This window comes from Dermacentor variabilis, chromosome 3 (assembly GCF_050947875.1).
Source record: "Dermacentor variabilis isolate Ectoservices chromosome 3, ASM5094787v1, whole genome shotgun sequence".
NCBI classification, from domain to species: domain Eukaryota; kingdom Metazoa; phylum Arthropoda; class Arachnida; order Ixodida; family Ixodidae; genus Dermacentor; species Dermacentor variabilis.
The window spans coordinates 11451344-11468880 of NC_134570.1; the positions used below are offsets into that span (position 1 = coordinate 11451344).

The 17537-nt window shown below is 47.5% G+C and overlaps 1 protein-coding gene across 1 annotated transcript in view; it reads right to left on the reverse strand.

The window, feature by feature from the left end:
- LOC142575138 (echinoderm microtubule-associated protein-like CG42247) overlaps window positions 1-17537 on the reverse strand; it is a 338361-nt gene that overhangs the window by 63372 nt on the left and 257452 nt on the right. The window contains exons 15-17 of the mRNA XM_075684173.1: window positions 9367-9492; window positions 4571-4727; window positions 1678-1775 (exon numbers count right to left, since the gene is read on the reverse strand). Of these exons, the coding sequence (XP_075540288.1) occupies window positions 1678-1775; window positions 4571-4727; window positions 9367-9492 (381 nt within the window). The remainder of the gene's footprint in view (window positions 1-1677; window positions 1776-4570; window positions 4728-9366; window positions 9493-17537) is intronic.

Here is a 17537-nt window from a genome sequence, read left to right on the forward strand (position 1 = left end):
CAACGAGCGAATACGAGCGAATACATATACACCCGACGCATAGACACTGATGATGCAGCCTTGTTTCTCTGTCGTTCGACCCTTCCGAAATACCAAGACAGGATGGTGTATACCAAATTCTTTCGCAAGGGGACCTAATAAATGGAACCAGTATTAATCGTAACATACACGATAATCTTTCCTTACTCCTTGATCACACGAATAAAAACTAAAGGATATGCAAAACATGTCTCATGAGTTATTCTTACCGAAAGCAATCCACGAGGGGAAAAGGTTGGATGAAGTTATTATTGCGCCGTGTCTTTTCACGGCTTTGAGCATCGCGTTTTTAGCATTGGTAATAAATAAATAAATAAATAAATAAATAAATAAATAAATAAATAAATAGGGCTTTTTACCCACCTACTGAACACGGACAGAGTGCTGGAAAGCATGCATCACTAAAGAAGTAGCAGTGTCACCCGAAAGGCGAAGCATTGATTGCGATCGTAAATTGTTAGACAGATATACGCAAGAAGGTTAGCAGTTTTATCAGCTGCATGTAATGCTATAAACATTCGCTTACTAACTGAATTAACAAGCACAGTGTCACGCACGCACAGGCACCGCAGACACTCGCTTTCACCACGCAGGCGTGATGGAGAGGGGCAGCAGCGGCGAGGAAATTCACCTCCATGCTGCCTATCGCTTCAGCGCGGGTCGCGTATACCTCGGGTAGCCTTCGAAGCCACTGCAGATTACAGCAATAGGGCACGCTCGGCCGCGCGATGCGAGTAGAAGAGCAGGGGGAGAGAGGCGGAGAGGTCAGCCAGACGAGCGTCCGGTTCGCTACCCTACACTAAGGGAACGGAAAGGGGGAACAGAAAGCGGGATAGAGGGCGCGCTGTGTGTGCACGCAGCAAAGCGCCTAGAAGTCCAAGCAAGTAATCCGCCGATACGTTAGGCTGCCGTCATTCAGCTATCTGAAGCTAATCTTGGTGGTTGCGCATAGCTGGTGATGCACGTTGAAGTCACCAGTGAAGACCAAGGAGCCGGTGGGCGTCAGCAGTACGTTGCAGTGCGTGGCAGTATATTGTTAAGCTAAAGCCCAGCCTTTTCGACTTCAGTGCAGTCAAAAGTACTAGAGTGCGCTTGCGTGCGCGGGACGACGGCGCCGCATCGTGCCACCGCCCGTCTCGCACGCTTTCCCACCGACAGCACACGGCGCGCGGCAGTGATCTTATCGCATTTGGACTTTGCACGGAACCTCAAGGCGACGACCACAACGGCGGAGGAAATGCGCCTGGAATGTCCGTATAATTTTTATTGCAATAAGCTTTCCATTTTCGAGTGTGTGCAAAATGCCAACAATAGCTTCCTTGCATTTACAGCGTTCTTGTGTCAAGGTAATATATATAGGCACCAGCTCGAGGCAATGAGTAATGTGCAATGGTATGGTAAACTAGCGATAGCAATAACAAGAAGATGAAGCAGAATGTCAGCATGGCAGAAGCGTTGTGAGAGAACAACCTGTAAGAAAAATACGGATACTAGAGGCTATAATCCATAAAGTGAGGATATCTGATTATAAATTATGTGACGGTGTCCGCACTTCCTATGTCTCTGTCCAAGGCGCTTTAGTAGAAAGCTAAATCTAAGTGAGACAAAGATATGCCGATAGGAAACGAAATTACATACCCTGATGACTTCGCCTTTTTGATTCGTCTGTCCTTGGTCTTGCACTAAGAGTATGTGAATGAAGCCGTCGTTCGCCCCAACTGCCATCGACATGCCATCTGGAAAATACAATTGAAATACACTGTGCACCGCGTGTCCTTTCGTTCACCTACTCGTAATTTCAGACACTTGACGACTTATCACACATCGACCGTGAGCGCTTACTCTAAGCCGTTGCGTGAAAGTAACCAACATGTATAGCTTTACGTGGGCGTAAATAAGCGTTACTGCAACCTATGTGTGCCACTGATGACAGCTTGACAGTTGAAAGTGCCCGGCAGCTAACGCTGAGCAACGCTGCCAATAATTATTACACTCAGTTATATTCACCTTTATCATAAGATGTGGGAGGTAAACCACGTCGAGGCAGACGGGCTTAACGGGTGCTGCTATCCTTCCTTGGTACATTCGATATAGCTTCCTCCTCAAATAACATCAACTAAAAGAAAGAACTCAGAATGTGTAATGTGTAACAAGTAATGGCCATTTTCTCTCAGACCTATATGCAATGTGTGTGCATTTATTCTGCACTTATTCCTCTTCTGCACATTGTCATCATGCTAAATGTGCCTTTCTTCTTCATCGCCTGCGGCGCATCATCAGCGTGAACTGTGCCTGGGACCTTCGCTGTGTCTTTCAGGCTCAATAAAATATCGGCCTGACGTCACAGGTGGTGGATGTGCGGATCGTGGTGCATCTTTTTAAAGATGAAGCATTCTCTTAAATTTCTCAGCTGTGCCGACACATTGTCGCACCTTGGGCCCCATCTGTTTGTGTTGCTTGTAACATTTCTTTCTTGCATGAATAGTTTTTCTTCCGAACACCGTACTTTTACGCATTTTATTCGCTCTGGGTGAATATATGATAATGAACTAGTGATGCAACTCACGTTTAAAAAGAAGATGCAATGTATTACAAGATATCCACGGTGCCATTGACAGAAAAAGTTCAGAACGTGCCTACTAGCGTCACTTTACAAAGTAATCGCCATATACCATAAATATGTATTCATCTTTTGATAGGTTTTCTGTATGTAGAGTCCGGCGTTCACGGTATAAAGAAAGCAGAAGTACACAATTAATTTTTTTTCCTGGTTAACAACAAAGGATCAGTGAAGGCAAATTTAACGCGGACGACAAGAGGGAGCGTCACTGGGAGATTTCATGCGTTCCGATGCAGGCACTAACCTGGCACGTCAACGTCAGCCTGTCGCCCTAGCAGTCTTTAGACATTTTTTTTTATTTGCATCCGCTTTGCCTACCGCTGCAACAAAAGCTGTGTCGGTGCGGAGGGTTGTAAGGCACACACAGCGAGCTGCGGGGGCGCCCTGGCCCGGGGTTCCTGGAAGACTCGGTGATGAATTCAATGAATTCACTGCGGCTCATCCGGTGAGCTGACGGTAATGCGCAACCGCAGTATGGTCATTTCTTATGTAATATTCATTAGATCACTGTACCTGCGAGATATTACGAATAATGCCTCACACTCTTTGTATTCGTGTACCAAATGCGCTTTCTTATGGCGTTTTTCACTGGCCAATTCGGAGCAGGATTTCTTGCTCCGCGGCAACGAATCTGAATTTCACTGGTTGACCTGGAGCGGGTTCGCGCGTTCCGCTGGTCCTTTCGGATCAACTCGCACCGCGCCGGATCGCTCTCACTTGCTCCGCCGCCGAGGCGCGGATTCGGGCGGAAATAGCTCGCGTCGCTTCCGTCTTCAAGCGAAATCGGTACACGGTTGGTTGCTTCGCAAAATGGCTGCGTTCGGTGCTGCTGCAGAGCTCGCGTTTAGCGATGAGAGCTCGGACGACAGCGATTACGAGGTGACGCAGGTGCTGTACGAAGCCTTCTATTCACGTTGTCCATGCGCAATCCTTGGGTGCGCGACATGAAAATTACGGAATTCTCCGACTGCCGCGGTCAAATTACGCACGGGGGACGGCGAGTTTGGTTGCCGTGCAAACGTAAAGAGCGGAAGTCGGACATGGTTTCCGGAACCGGTTTGTGTGACGCGCACGCAGACTTCCTGTGTGATCCCCCGCGGAGTGTTCTTGCGCTCTGCTGGCCTATTCGGATTTGTGAAAACCGAGCGATAGCTCGAGGATTTCGGCGGCTGCTCCAGATCGACCAGTGAAAAACGCCATTAGATCCTGCGTAGTGACATCATCATACGTCGTTGTGCATTTGATAAATTGATGCTCAAAAACTTTGTTTTTTTTTTACACAAAAAATTATCTCGACTGAAGAAAGCAGGTGAAAGTTCATCTGAAAAATATTCACCCAAAAATTCGAATTTTAGGAATGAAATAAAAACAAAAAAGTACGTCTAATTATGCCTGGATTTCAAGAAAATAGAAACAAGCAACGAAGAGCCCTAGTTAACCAGTCTTTTATATTTACCTCATTCAGGGCTTATCTTATCTTGACAAGAAATCAAACAATTCCTGCGTCAAACCTTTAAAAAATGTATTTTCTTACTTTTAAGCAGACCTCTAAATTTGTAGAGAGCTCTTTTCTTCTTCACCTTATGTGCGCTGTGCCAACTACATACTAGCAGTTCTTGGAATTAAGTACGCGATATTATCAGTAAGAGAAACCTCACAATGAGCGCCACAGATAGTGAAACTACATGGCGATAAGCAACCCCTCCATCGTATATATCGCTATTCATTATTTTTTTGTGTGTACTGTTTCACAAGCTGGTCGAACTATATGCTGCATTTTCTTGAGGTAAACGTCGATGCGACGGTGACGAGTAGTTTCCTTTATTTCTTCTTTTTTCTAATTATTCGATGCAAATAAATGAGTGCACCAGATTCAATCCCTGCACACAGTCGACGACGGCAGAAGCTCACCGGGCGAGTAGGCGAGAGCGTTGAGCGCGCTGTTGGCCACGCTGAAGGTCGCCAGCAGCGCCCCTGTGTCGGCAGCCAGCACCGACACGCGTCCATTGGCGCAGCCCACGGCCAGCGCAGAGCCCCGCGGGTGCATCGAGGCGGACAGGCACTCGGACTGCACGACAAGGCTTCGCATTTACACGCTTCGGCGAAGTCAGTTCGGTCTTACTACGGTGCCACCAGCCGAAACACATGTATAGCAATGTAGTGAGTGCAGCTAGGGTGTTCGCGTTCGTATAAAGCTTGCACCGCACGATCTGTCCGTACGACTTCCTGATCTGCCGCGGTGGCTTCGCGAGTGCGGTGTCGTACCACTGATAGCTCGAGGGTTCGATTCCCTGCCGCCGTGGCCGCATTTCGATGCCAGCGAAATGCGAAAATGCTCGTGCGATTATGTCTGTATGTGCAGGTTGTAAAAAAAAAGAGCAGCTAGTCAAAATTAATGCGGAGTCTCCCAATATGACGCAGCTCAAAATCGGATCGAGGGCTTCGCACGCAAGACCCCAGAACTCAATTTCATCCGACCTACTGCCGCCGCCTTCGTGTTTCTAGTCGTACTAATCAACCACCACGGATCTCTAATGTTCATTTCATATCTTGCTGAGGCCAATTTCCTGACCTAAAGTTCAGTTAAGGTGTCATCGTCACATTTATTTTATTGTGGTAGCAATTATATGGACTTTCCAGGCGAATTCTCGCCGTCACCGTTGGCGCGAGTTTCTGCATGAAGTGCAAGTGCGATAAGTTCCACACGCCGTTTCCTGTTCGTGTGAGTAAAAAGTCGCAGTTTCGCCCGAAAGGCGAAGCCCCGATTGCGATAGCAAATTAGTAGATAGCTAGCTATACGAAGTAAGGATAGTAGTTTTATCGGTGGTATAAACTCTTAAACACTCGCTTACTAACTAAACACACAATGACATAATATGTAAGCGCGACTGAACGAGGACGTAGAAAGAAACAGACGCACAGAGACAGCGTTGTCTCTGTCTGTCTGTTTCTTTCTACGTCCTCATTCAGACGCGCGTACACATTCTATCATGGATTCAGACCAACTTGTACGGCAACTTGTTTTAACTAAATTAACAAGCATGGTGTCACGCGCGCACGTAAACATGAACACATCTCACTCGATGCGAGCGCGGAAATTCCCTGTCAAAATGCTGGAGCCAGGAATCGCGGCAGCAGCAGCGATTGAATTGACCTTCGCGCATCTCTGGCTTCAACACAAACGAAACGTCGAAAGCACAGCGCATACGAAGCTACCAGCACCACGCGCACTCTGCAAATATTGCAGGTTGTTTTGAAGAGCACGGCCGCACCGTTATCAGCAGCCGCCGGAGAAGCCCCCTGCCCTCCCCCCCCCCCCCCCCCGCCTTTCTCTCGCCATATCCCCGTGCCTCGCGCGCGACAGGCACGGCGCCCTTCAGGCCCGCCTTCCTCGCTCGCAGCACACACGAGATTGAGCGGCGTTCCCCGGCTCACCCTCGTACGCTTTCACTCGTACATTTAGCATACGGCGGCGACGATGATTTTATCGCCTTTGGTCTGCAAACGCATCTTCACGGCGACGGCAGAAATGCGCCTCGAGTGTACATATCACTGGTATCGCACAAAAAACGTGTGAGCGTGAGCCGAGAGAGATGGTGGTTTGAACCGCGCCATCCTCGCGCCTACCCAAGCGTGATCAAACGCGAAGGTGATCTCACGCTAAGGATGGAACGGAGGAAGGCTGGTGAGCTCGCGTTGGCCGTGGCTGCGCATGGCTGTCTGCGCGGCTGAGCACATACGCGTTGAGGATGGCTACATACAGGGTCTGTTCTGAAAGTAGTAGGACTGGTTTTTTGCTGGGCGAATGGGTGGACGAGAGCCGGTTTGCGCACACAGGATCGGTGAAGGGGGATATTAGGAACGCCGGGAAAAATAGGCAGTCGTCTCTCGGCCATTGAAGAGAGCAGGCCGCTTGCACTGTGAAACCCTGTCGAAACACCTCGTCACGGAGAATCATGGAGCGCTTACTGGATCAGCGATACGTGATAATTTTTTTTTGTAATGCTTGGTAAAACGGGCAAAGATACTCACGACATGATTGAGGAGGCCTACAGTGATGCTGCCATGGGTAGATCAGGTGTTTTTGAGTGGCACAAGCTGTTCTGAGAAGGTAGGGAAAGAGTGGAAGACGACGACCACTCCAGACGCCCTTCGACCAGCACGACCAACAAAAATGTGCCGCGAGTGAAAAATTTACTGAACAGTGATCGTAGGATGAGTATCAGAATGATTGCTGATGAAGTGAGCATTCCTCAAACGCAAGTTTTTGAGCTCGTGACAGAAAACTTAGCCATGAGGAAAGTGTGCGCAAAGTTCGTGCCGCGAGTGGTTGCCAGAGGAGCAAAAAGCCAACCGGAAAGCGATCTGCCAGGATCTTCTTCTTCATGTGAATGAGGACCCCGACTTTTTGGACAATGTAGTGACCGGTGACGAAACGTGGGTGTTTGATTACGACCCGGAGAGCAAGCGGCAGACCTCAGAATGACTCACCCCTTCTTCCCCAAGCCCCAAAAAAGCACAAATGAGCGAATCCGAGCAAAAGTCTATGCTTACTTGCTTTTTTGATTGACATGGAGTAATTCACAAATTGTTCGTACGACCCTGACAAACAGTTAATGCAGTTTTTTATGTGGAAGTCCTCAAAAGACTGCGAAAACGCATTGTTCGTGCCCACCCAGCCATCGTCAACAATTGGCAGCAGCATCATGAGAACGCGCCGAGCCACACAGCGTTCCGCGTAGTGGAGCATCTTGCCCAGCACGAGGTTGGCAAGGCTGCCTCAGCCCCCCAAAACCCCCGCCTTGGCCCCGCCAGACTTTTTAGCTATTCCCGAGAATAAAAACGACGCTCAAGGGGAAGCATCACGGATCGATAGAGGCGGTTCAACAGGCCATGACGAGGGATCTTGAGCTAAACAGGATTCCGGTCCAGGCGTTCCTGGAGACGTACGAAAACTGGAAAACTCTTTGTCAGCAGTGTGTAGTTGCGGAAGGGTGCTACTTTAAAAAATTCTAATCGTTTGTACTATTCTCATGAATAAATCTAAAAAAAATGAGTCCTACTACTTTCAGAACAGACCCTGCAGGCTTGTTTATACGGCATCTTGTACTTTATTGTAGCGCAGGCAGAACGACGGACACGCAGATAAGTAAATTAGACAACACACAGCGCTGACTGTTTATTGTGCCTTTCTGCCTGTCCGTCGTTCTGCCTGGCTATAACGAAGTACAAGACGCATACGTGGGCCGCGCAACGTATCTTCGATGTAGTCTGCGGTGGGTGCAATGTTTGGCGAGCCGTGATATCTGGTCGCTTAAAGTGCGCTGTCTTCCCGCGCACCTAGTGTTGGAGTTTGCGAAAGCTTAAGTGTCGGACACACGTTGAAGCGTGAGGCAGTGTTTGCTGCCCGAGGCTGGCATTCATCACACCAGCGTTGTGGTCGTCGGGTGAGATGTGTTCACGTTTGCCTTTGTGCTCGTCACATTGTGCTTGTTAATTGAATTAATAAGGAAATGCTTAGAGCAATTCATATGGCCGATAAAATGCGAACCTCACTTCGTGTAGTTGTCTAATACATTGCTATCACTATCAACGCTTCGCTTTCAGACGAAACTGAGACCTATTTAAGTCATACTAACTTTATTTATCTAAATGTGAAGTGCTAAAATTGTGTTAATGAAAGTGTAGAAACTAACAATGAGACTATATAAAATAAATAGAGGGAAAGTTCAATACCTAAATCTCAAAATTTGACGCCGATAAGTACAACACTTACACGAAGTGAAAGCAAAGTGGGCATGAAAGGATACGGGGAATGAAATTATAGGTGATGCTATTTCTACTTAAACGTTTCGCAAGTACGCGATATCGTACCTCTGCAAATTCATCGACCAACTTTGTGCAGGTCAGTGCTGTGCCTTCAATAATTCTGCAGTGCCATCCAACTAATTCTTTGCACAAAAGACGCCTGCGAAAAATACTCGGTAGGCATGCTCCTCCGCAGTTGCGGCACTTGGGATAAAAATAAAAATTGAAGATTTATTCCCGGCACCTAGGGTGAGAGAAGAGAGAAAGAAACGCTTATTGTTCGGAACAGTGTCCCGATCGAGGCCTAGTATCATCCTGAGGTGGGAAGGATCCTGAGTCCAGGAACCCTTTGGCTTCTACTGCTCTCTTGGCCCTGGCGACGACTTAAAGGGTCGCAAAATCAGAGAGAGAATGCTCTTTGTTCCCATGGCTATACAAGAAATGACATGTTCGTCTGCCTTCGCGAGTAGGCATTCCTCTTTAGAGAAAGCAAGCTTCCCAGGCAGGTGACGTTAAGGGAATGGTATCGTACGTTCGATATATCGCGAAAACATTGTTTTTTTGTTCGGTATACTCGAAGCAGGGCCAACGCCACCTAATATATGGCCAACATGTCTCCCGTTGACACTGCATTCTCCCTGCTTCCTGCCTGCCAGGCCGTTCTCAAAATTGGTTGAATGTAACGGCGATAGTTCAATATCCCCAATGTCAGGCTTACTTATTGCAGTTCAGTGCCGAATTACCTGTTAAGTACCACATAAGTCACCCGACGTGTACATATATTGTATTTTTGATGGAACCCCAGCTCCCAGTGTCTTTCAAGGTGATCATAAGCAATCGAAAACAGCCAAAGGATAACTGCACCCATGTGGCATGTCACATCGAAGTGCTACACGCACCTCGACCGGCGTCATCCAAACAAGGCTAGAGACGTTCCAACGGCAGACGGCCCTGTCTCGGCCAACGGTAAAGAAGATGTTTTCAGTCGGCGATACCACAACGCTCACAGTTTCACGACAGTGGCTCTGAAAGCACGAAACAGAGATACCACATTCAGCTTTTCAGCACAGGCAAATGTTTGCTTACGTTCTGCGCACGCAGATTACAGTCATTGTAACCAGATGCAATACGATTAAAAATACAAGTTGCCAGGCACGAGAGTAACGTGTAATTGCACAACAGGACGCACGAGAGGGCATCTAAATCAAAGACAATATACCTTGACACGGTAATGAGCGTATCGTTCGGAAATAATAATGATACAATGCAGGTATCCCTACTCTCAATACAAAATTTGATATATTCAAATTAGGTAGTTGCAGTAGAGCAAAAATCGCAGAATAGTTGTTAGTGTATCTGCTCAACTTGCTGCTGGATCATGTGAACACCTTGACTGAAATGTTCGTCAAAGCGACTTTCACGAACCACCAAGTGGCGTAGCAAGCGTAAGAGAATATAGAAAATACGTAAATCTTTATACTCGTGCAAACCTTCCCTTAAATTAACTTTGGTAACATAATGATTCTGCACCCACTAATGTTTATGCTCATAGCTTGCTCCACGCACATACCGTTTTACTTGAGTAAAAGCCAGCGTCCAATTAAGCCGCTGGATACATGGATTCTTAAGGGAGAAGTTATGACTCCGAAAGTTATGAGCAAATTTTCCTACAATGTAAGCTGACCGGCGTATGAACAAAGTGAAACGCAATACAGTCTTACTTATAGCAGACTATTCCCAACTGCTTTAGGTAATTGTGCAGGAAACAAACATCAACGACTCGTTCTTGTGGTGTAAGGTGACTCGCATCGTCACCTACAACAACACTACATGATTGTTTATTGAGGTGCACGAACCCCAGGCGGTCCAAATTATTCCAGAGTCCCTCACTACACCGTGCGTCATAACCGATCGTGATTTCGACACGTAAAACCTGATAATTTTTTTTAAGTTCCAGATACTCCTCTTCGCATAAAAGATAGCCACAAGAACGATACAGGTTTTCTTCAGGTCAGCAGAAACAGAGTTCGTTTTACAAATTAACGACTATAATTAAATATAAACGAAGATTTATTTTCCATTCTAAAGTCGCCCTTTCGGCCCGGGACTGTGCAATTTCGCGGGCACCCCGTTATCGCGATCGAACACCAACGGATAAGTGGGTATCAACGTTGCCCATAGCCATTCTTGTTGAAAACGGTGCTGAAATCAATGTCGAAGCCGCGGCATTAACCAGAGGACAAGACGCTGTCGATCGGATGAACGTGTTCGACTCGAAGCATAAATGATAATGGTTGCTGCGGAAATCGTGCAGGTCCAACACAAACGTTAGAATCTACGAAAAGCGAAATTTTCGTGAAGTGTGTAAATAAATGCTATAAAACTAAATGCGATGCCTATTTAGTGTAATTCAATAGAATATGCAATCTCATGAAAGGTTTTAGTGGATGCAGTAAACGCCGCTTACAGGCTGCGTCAAAATACAAACAATGAGGATGCACACTGTGGGGACGTCGGAGCAGTGATGTCAGAGAGACTCTGTGCTCTGTTACATTATGGATGGATGGATGGTTGATTGATTGATTGATTGATTGATTGATTGATTGATTGACTGATTGATTGATTGATTGATTGATTGATTGATTGATTGATTGATTGATTGATTGATTGATTGATTGATTGATTGATTGATTGATTGATTGATTGATTGATGGATGGATGGATGGATGGATGGATGGATGGATGGATGCTATAACCGTCCCCTTTAAAACGGGGTGGTGGTTTGCGCCACCAAGCTCTTCTTATTGTATTGGCTAATGTCCTACCTATTCTAAAAAAGAAAGAGAGAAAAGAAAAAAACACGATAAATTCCCACAACGAAACTTTCTGAACCATAATGGAGAACTTTGTTTTTGTACGCCTCCGTTGTTTGTCTTTTCCCTACTTTTCTTCCACCAATCTTAATATCGCCTCTTACTAATCTCTGTTGCGGACATGTTTACTTTCACCTTGCTCTCGCTAAACCCAAGGGTTTCAAGGAGAACAGAGGTGCCTGAATCGACCCCTGGGAAGATACCTTCACTTCTCCATTGTTTCCCTAGCTTTTTCGCAGCAAGCACATGCCTCGTCTTCCTTGTTGTACCTAGCTTTATCAGTGCGTGTTCTAAAGCATCCTGATGTCGCTTCTAAAAGTAAAGAGCTTCCCTTTGAGTTATCATAAATTGTTTCTTGATTTCGTTTTTTCCTTTGATGTAGTTACTCATAGCGGGTTTCTTTTCCATTGCCGCTACCCATGAGATTCCACCCTCTTTGATTCGCCGCTTCACGTTGTTTGTTCCCATGTTGCTCATCACACAGGTCGTATACATGCTGGTAAGCTTCCTAGTTCTTTTCCTCCACTGCGAATCGATTTTTTTGCTGTACAAATACCTGAGGATTTCTCCGGCCGATTTGATTTGTTCCGTATTCCTCAGTCGTTCTCCATAATCAATTTTACTGTGAGCTTCCCTCACTTCAAAACATGTCCAGCCCATATCCGCTGCACAGCTTCATTTGTAGACTTCCTGTGAGCGCCCAATGCGAGTCGTCCCACTGACCTTTGGTTGCGAACGAGACCTGACTGTACCCCTGATTTCAAGCAAACAACTGTCTACCATGTCATACGCTCCCGTAATGTATAAAAGGCCACATATAACGGTATCCTTTGTACTCAGGCTACTTCAATTGACTGAGTAAGGGCGAATAAGCTATCATTCAGACGCCTACCTATTCTTAAGCCATTCTGAAGTTCTCCCAAAATACTATTATTCTCCGCTGGTGCTTGCAGCTTTAATTTAATTGCCAACATTGCCAACCTGTATATTACCGATGTAATGGTAATACCCTTTACCTTCATAAATTAAATTCCTTCTACTCTGTCATCAGCTGTCTGGCGTTCGTCTATCTTGTAAAGTTTTCTACTGTATTCAACAGATTCCTTACTTTTCGGTCCTAGTTCATTAATCAGTCTAACGACTAACTCGTCTAGCCCTGTGGCTGTGTGCTCAGGAATTTTCTCTTCGGCTTTCTTCCAGTTGAAATCAGTCAGCACCAGCTCCTCTTCCATCTGGTTCTTTTTCACGCTCTGTTTTTTTCTCAAGTACAACCTCGTCATAGCCTTGGAAAGATTAGGCTGTTATTTTTCGGATGTAATTTAATGTCACGTCCCCTTCCAGTGTGTTTCCATCTTCCTCTAGGATATGTTCTTGTATTGTGCCAGATTTCCTCCCTAATAAGTTGATCTGGTCGCAAATTATTCAAGGTGCGGCCTTCTTTTTCTCACGTATTTCTGACAACCAACGTTCACTTTTCTTTTTGTCTTTGCTTGAACCAGTATTTGAACCATAGCTTTTTTTTTCTCCCGGTATATTTTCTGGCTACTTCATCTTGCGGTAACTGCGCATTTTAACGCGACAGCGTTAAGGAGATCGTGTCCCAGAAAAGCCGGTGTCGTCGGGGTCGGCGTCGGTGGCGTTGGCCGTGAGCGATAAATCCCGGGAGGCACTTCATGAATAAAAAACAACTTGCAAGATGGGCTGGGTGGGAATCGAACCAGGGTCTCCGGAGTGTGAGACGGAAACGCTACCACTCAGCCACGAGCTTTTTTTTCCTTTATTTTTTTTTTATTTATCACTCAGCCACGAGTTCGATGCTTCAAAGCGGTGCAAAAGCGCCTCTAGTGAATGCGGTGTTGCCTTAGAAACGAGCCGTAGAAAGTGATACTGCGGTGTATGTCGGTAATTATGACCATGTAACTTACAGAAGTCGCAGTTACACGAGTAGCGAAGGGCGTTTCCGCTACATTTCTTCTGCGCTTTCCGCACACGCAGAGCCCTCTTGCGGCAAACACAGAAGACCCCTCCTCACAATGCACGGCGCTGCCCCGACAGGTGGCGCGCCACGCGCGCATTGGGGCTGTGCCGGGACCAGTGCGAGGCGCGTCGCGGCCCGGACGCCCTCTCCCCTGACGACGCTTCGCCATGCTCCCTCACGGGTTGCATAATCAAGCGTCCTTCCTTTCTTTAGATCACTATCTATCTCTCTGCCCGTGCCGATCACGACGTTTGGCTGGCGTACATCGTTTCCCCCTCCGAGACACCGAGTTCTTTCGTTCGTACCGCTTGCTCAGGCGCACGTTTCGTTGCCGCGCCGAACGCTGCGTTGCTCGACGCTCACCGCGTGATTGGTAGGTGAAAAGTCCGACGCCGGGGCGCATCGTAAGGGATCGCTGCGCCATAGCGCATTGTCTTACACCCCTTGGCGGGTCGACGGGAACGCTGTCGCGTTCCACTCTTGAAGGCGAAGCTTAAGCGTTCTCGAATTTTTTTACCTCCCTGTGCTCTCGGAACGTCTTCTGTCGTTCGGCGATCGCTTCTTGCATCCCCTTGTTCCACCAACTTTTCGGTTTCTTTTTAACTTTCCAACGAGCAGGATGCTTCTATTTCCGTATTTCTGTCGTTTTTACACTTAGAAGATCACTATCTTCCCACTCTTTATTTTGCCATTTGCCAAGTTCTTCCTCAACTCATGTGACTATATGTGTTATTTGTTCAGCGTTCAAATTTTGACTCGCCATTTTGAGCTCCTTGCTGACTTTTCCAACTGCATATCCCATTTTCAAAATGAGCGTTTATGATCACTCCCTATAGCGCTATACTACGCTTCCTCGTCAATGATCATTTCTCTAAACTTATCACGAATTCCTTCTGTTATCACACAGTAATCAATGGTCGATTGGTGGTTTTCCCCTTCCCACGTGATATTCCCCTCATATTTAGGCCCTGTATTCATGATAACAAAATTAGGTTGCTCCCAAAGATCTAGCATTGACTTCCCGTTGTTGTCGGTATAGTTATCTAGATCCTGTAGGTGGGCATTCATGTCCCCTAATAGGATAATTTCGACATCATTCCCGAAACCTTTAATATTAGCATTTGGGCATTTCCCTAACGCTTGATTCTTCTCTCTGCAATTATTTCCAGTCCACAAATACGTTACGGCCAGCGAAGTTTTCTTTCCACTTATTGTACAGAATAACCAAAAAATTACCGACGATTACGTTACTTCCTAATGCGAAATTTGAGCGCAGCAAATAAGCTGTTTCACCTTTTGGATAGATTGAGGCAAAGAAATCGAGCAACAAATGTATGCGCTATCACAGAATTTTTTTTTTATTTTTCACACGTATTCCTTTAACAAAGACTCCACTAACAGTTCTTGACAGTCATGAAGGAAGCTTTGTGGTCGGAGAAATAGACTGATATATGTTCGACTTGGTACACCAATGCTTGATTCTCAAAGACGAGATCTATACAAGTGCCTCGCGAGGTTGTCACAGCCGTGGGGGAAGCAGAGGCTAAGCGCCGCCGCCGAGAAGACCCTGCCGTTCGCGCCGCCGAAGCGGAGGCTCATTGCCGCCGTCGAGAGCAACCAGCAGTAAGCGAGGCTGAAGCAGAAGCTCATCGCCGCCGCCGAGAAGACCCTGCAGTTCGCGCCGCCGAAGCGGAGGCTCATCGCCGCCGTCGAGAGCAACCAGCAGTAAGCGGAAGCGGAGGGGGGCGGCGTGTACACCCAGCGGCAAACGATGGGGGCAGAAGCGCGCGCAGCAAGCGGACAACACGATAAAGGGAGGAGGGAAGAGATAGCAGCGACTGACTGATGCCTTTGACTGATACTCTTTCTGCATGGCGGCGACGGTGTTCTATGCAGTCACGTTATCTTGACTCTCTAGCGGCGTCAGCGGCATCCAGCGGTATCAGTCGGTCGCTGCTAGCGCTGGGGGGATGAAAGGGGGGCGGAGCTGGTTACGAGGCCGACGACGACGCCGACGCCGACGACGACGCGAAACCCAGGAACGGACGCCAAAGAGCTGCGCTCTAAAAATGCTCTTGACATCTTGAATTTACTATTTTCCATTTAGCTCCCTGATGAATTAGCATTCCGACTGTCTCTCCTTTTTTTATGGTTTAGTTCTGTGGAACCCTTCCCAAACATAATTCTACATCACTGGCGGCTCTTCCCGTTCTCTAAAGTACGTTTTTGAAACCGGGTATACCCTTATTTATTTTCTATTTAACTGCTGTTCCATCTCTACCCACTTTTCCTTTCTTCTGCCGCCCTGCATGTTCATGTAGACTATTGCATGGCGAGCTCTATTTCTTGTTTTCTTCCTTTATCTGTCATTGACGGCGACGCTATACTGAGGTTTCCCAAGGCGACCTTCTTCATTACTACCTACACTAGCCTCTTGAGCGCTCGTGGGCCCCCAAAAAAGCAACCGCGCGACCAGCAAGTCGCCAGCCCACTTCTCGTCCAAGCCTGTGATTGAAGTGGATTCCGTCTCTATGAAAACCACCACACCTTCTCACTTCCCTCCTTACTCCTACAACTTGGAAACCTTTCTGTCGGCTCAATGGCCACATAGCCTCATTAGCAGCCACAACGGCTCTTTGTACGCGACTGTCACGTACAGGCACCAACGGCACCGTGCACACCACCATCTGTACCTGAGGGGACAGCTCGCGCAAGTCGTCTACCCACTTCGCGAAGCGCTAGGCTAGTCCTGTCCCTTTTCGCCTTAGGAAGTCATTTAGCCCACCTGCAACTGCGACAAGGTTGCCTCCATAGGCATTTACCGCGAGCTTTGCTTTCACTCGCTCCATGACAGCGCCCAAGACCCGCACTGGAAATCTATGAGCCGACTTTATACTTGCAGCGTTTATGTAGCATTTCACAGATTGACAATGCAGCACAGAGGCACGCACACACACACACACACACACACACACACACACATATATATATATATATATATATATATATATATATATATATATGTGTGTGTGTGTGTGTGTATGTGTGTGTGTGTGTGTGTGTGTGTGTGTGTGTGTTTGATCATGAATTACCAACTAGCTCAAGCAACCACCCTAGCCGACCTTTGCGCGCGCCGACCCGCGGTGCGGGAGCCCCACAGCATTGTGTCAATTGCCCCCCCCCATGCGAAAAGTTCTTTCAGCGACAAGAAATGGAGCGCCTCAGGTGCATCTCGCCGTACACGTACGCGCGTAGTAGGGTTTCATGCGTACTACATGAACAACTTGCACGCGAGGACGACGACGGAGCGAACCGTGGTCAGAACTGCAAGGGACGACTTCGTACGTCACGTCACTGAGGCGGCGTGTAACCTTGTAGGGACCAAAATACCGGCGGAGCAACTTTTCCGAGAGTCCACGGCGACGGATGGGCGTCCAGACCCACACGAAGGCGCCGGTATTGTAATGGAAGTCGTCTCGACCCTGGTTGTAGCAAAAGGTGTCCGTATGCTGTTGGCTGCGGATACGATGCCGAGCAAGCTAACGTGCTTCTTCGGCTGTTTGTACGACTTCTTCCGCGTGTTCGCTGGGTGGGCTATTATCAACCAGAGGTAGCATGGCGTCAAGTGTTGACGTGACGTGGCGTCCGTATACAAGTTCGAACGGCGTAAACTGTGTAGTCTCCTGTAGAGCAGTGTTATACGCGAAGGTTACATAGGGTAAAATCTCATCCCACGTCATCCACGCATATCCACGCACGTCATCCCACGCATATCAGCCAGCGTTCTATTCAGACGTTCAGTTAATCCATTGGTTTGAGGGTGATACGCAGTACTCTCGCGGTGAAAACAATGCGTCAGCTGGAGAACGTCATCCATAAGTTCGGCTGTAAATGCTGCACCGCGGTCGGTGATCAGAACAGACTGTGCACCATGTCGTAAGACGATGTGTCGCACAAAGAACTTGGCCACTTCACACGAGTTTGCTTGCGGAATAGCTTCGGTTTCGGCGTACCGGGTTGAGTAGTCGGTAGCGACGACTATCCATCTGTTGCGCGAAGAGGTCACTGGGAATGGCCCAAGTATACCCATTCCTATTTGTTGGAACGGTGCTTGAGGAAAGTCCACAGGGGGAAAAAACCAGAGGGTTTAACTGGTGGTTTCTTGCGGCGCTGACAATCACGGCACGTCTTGACGTACCGTTGCACAGAAGAAAAAAGC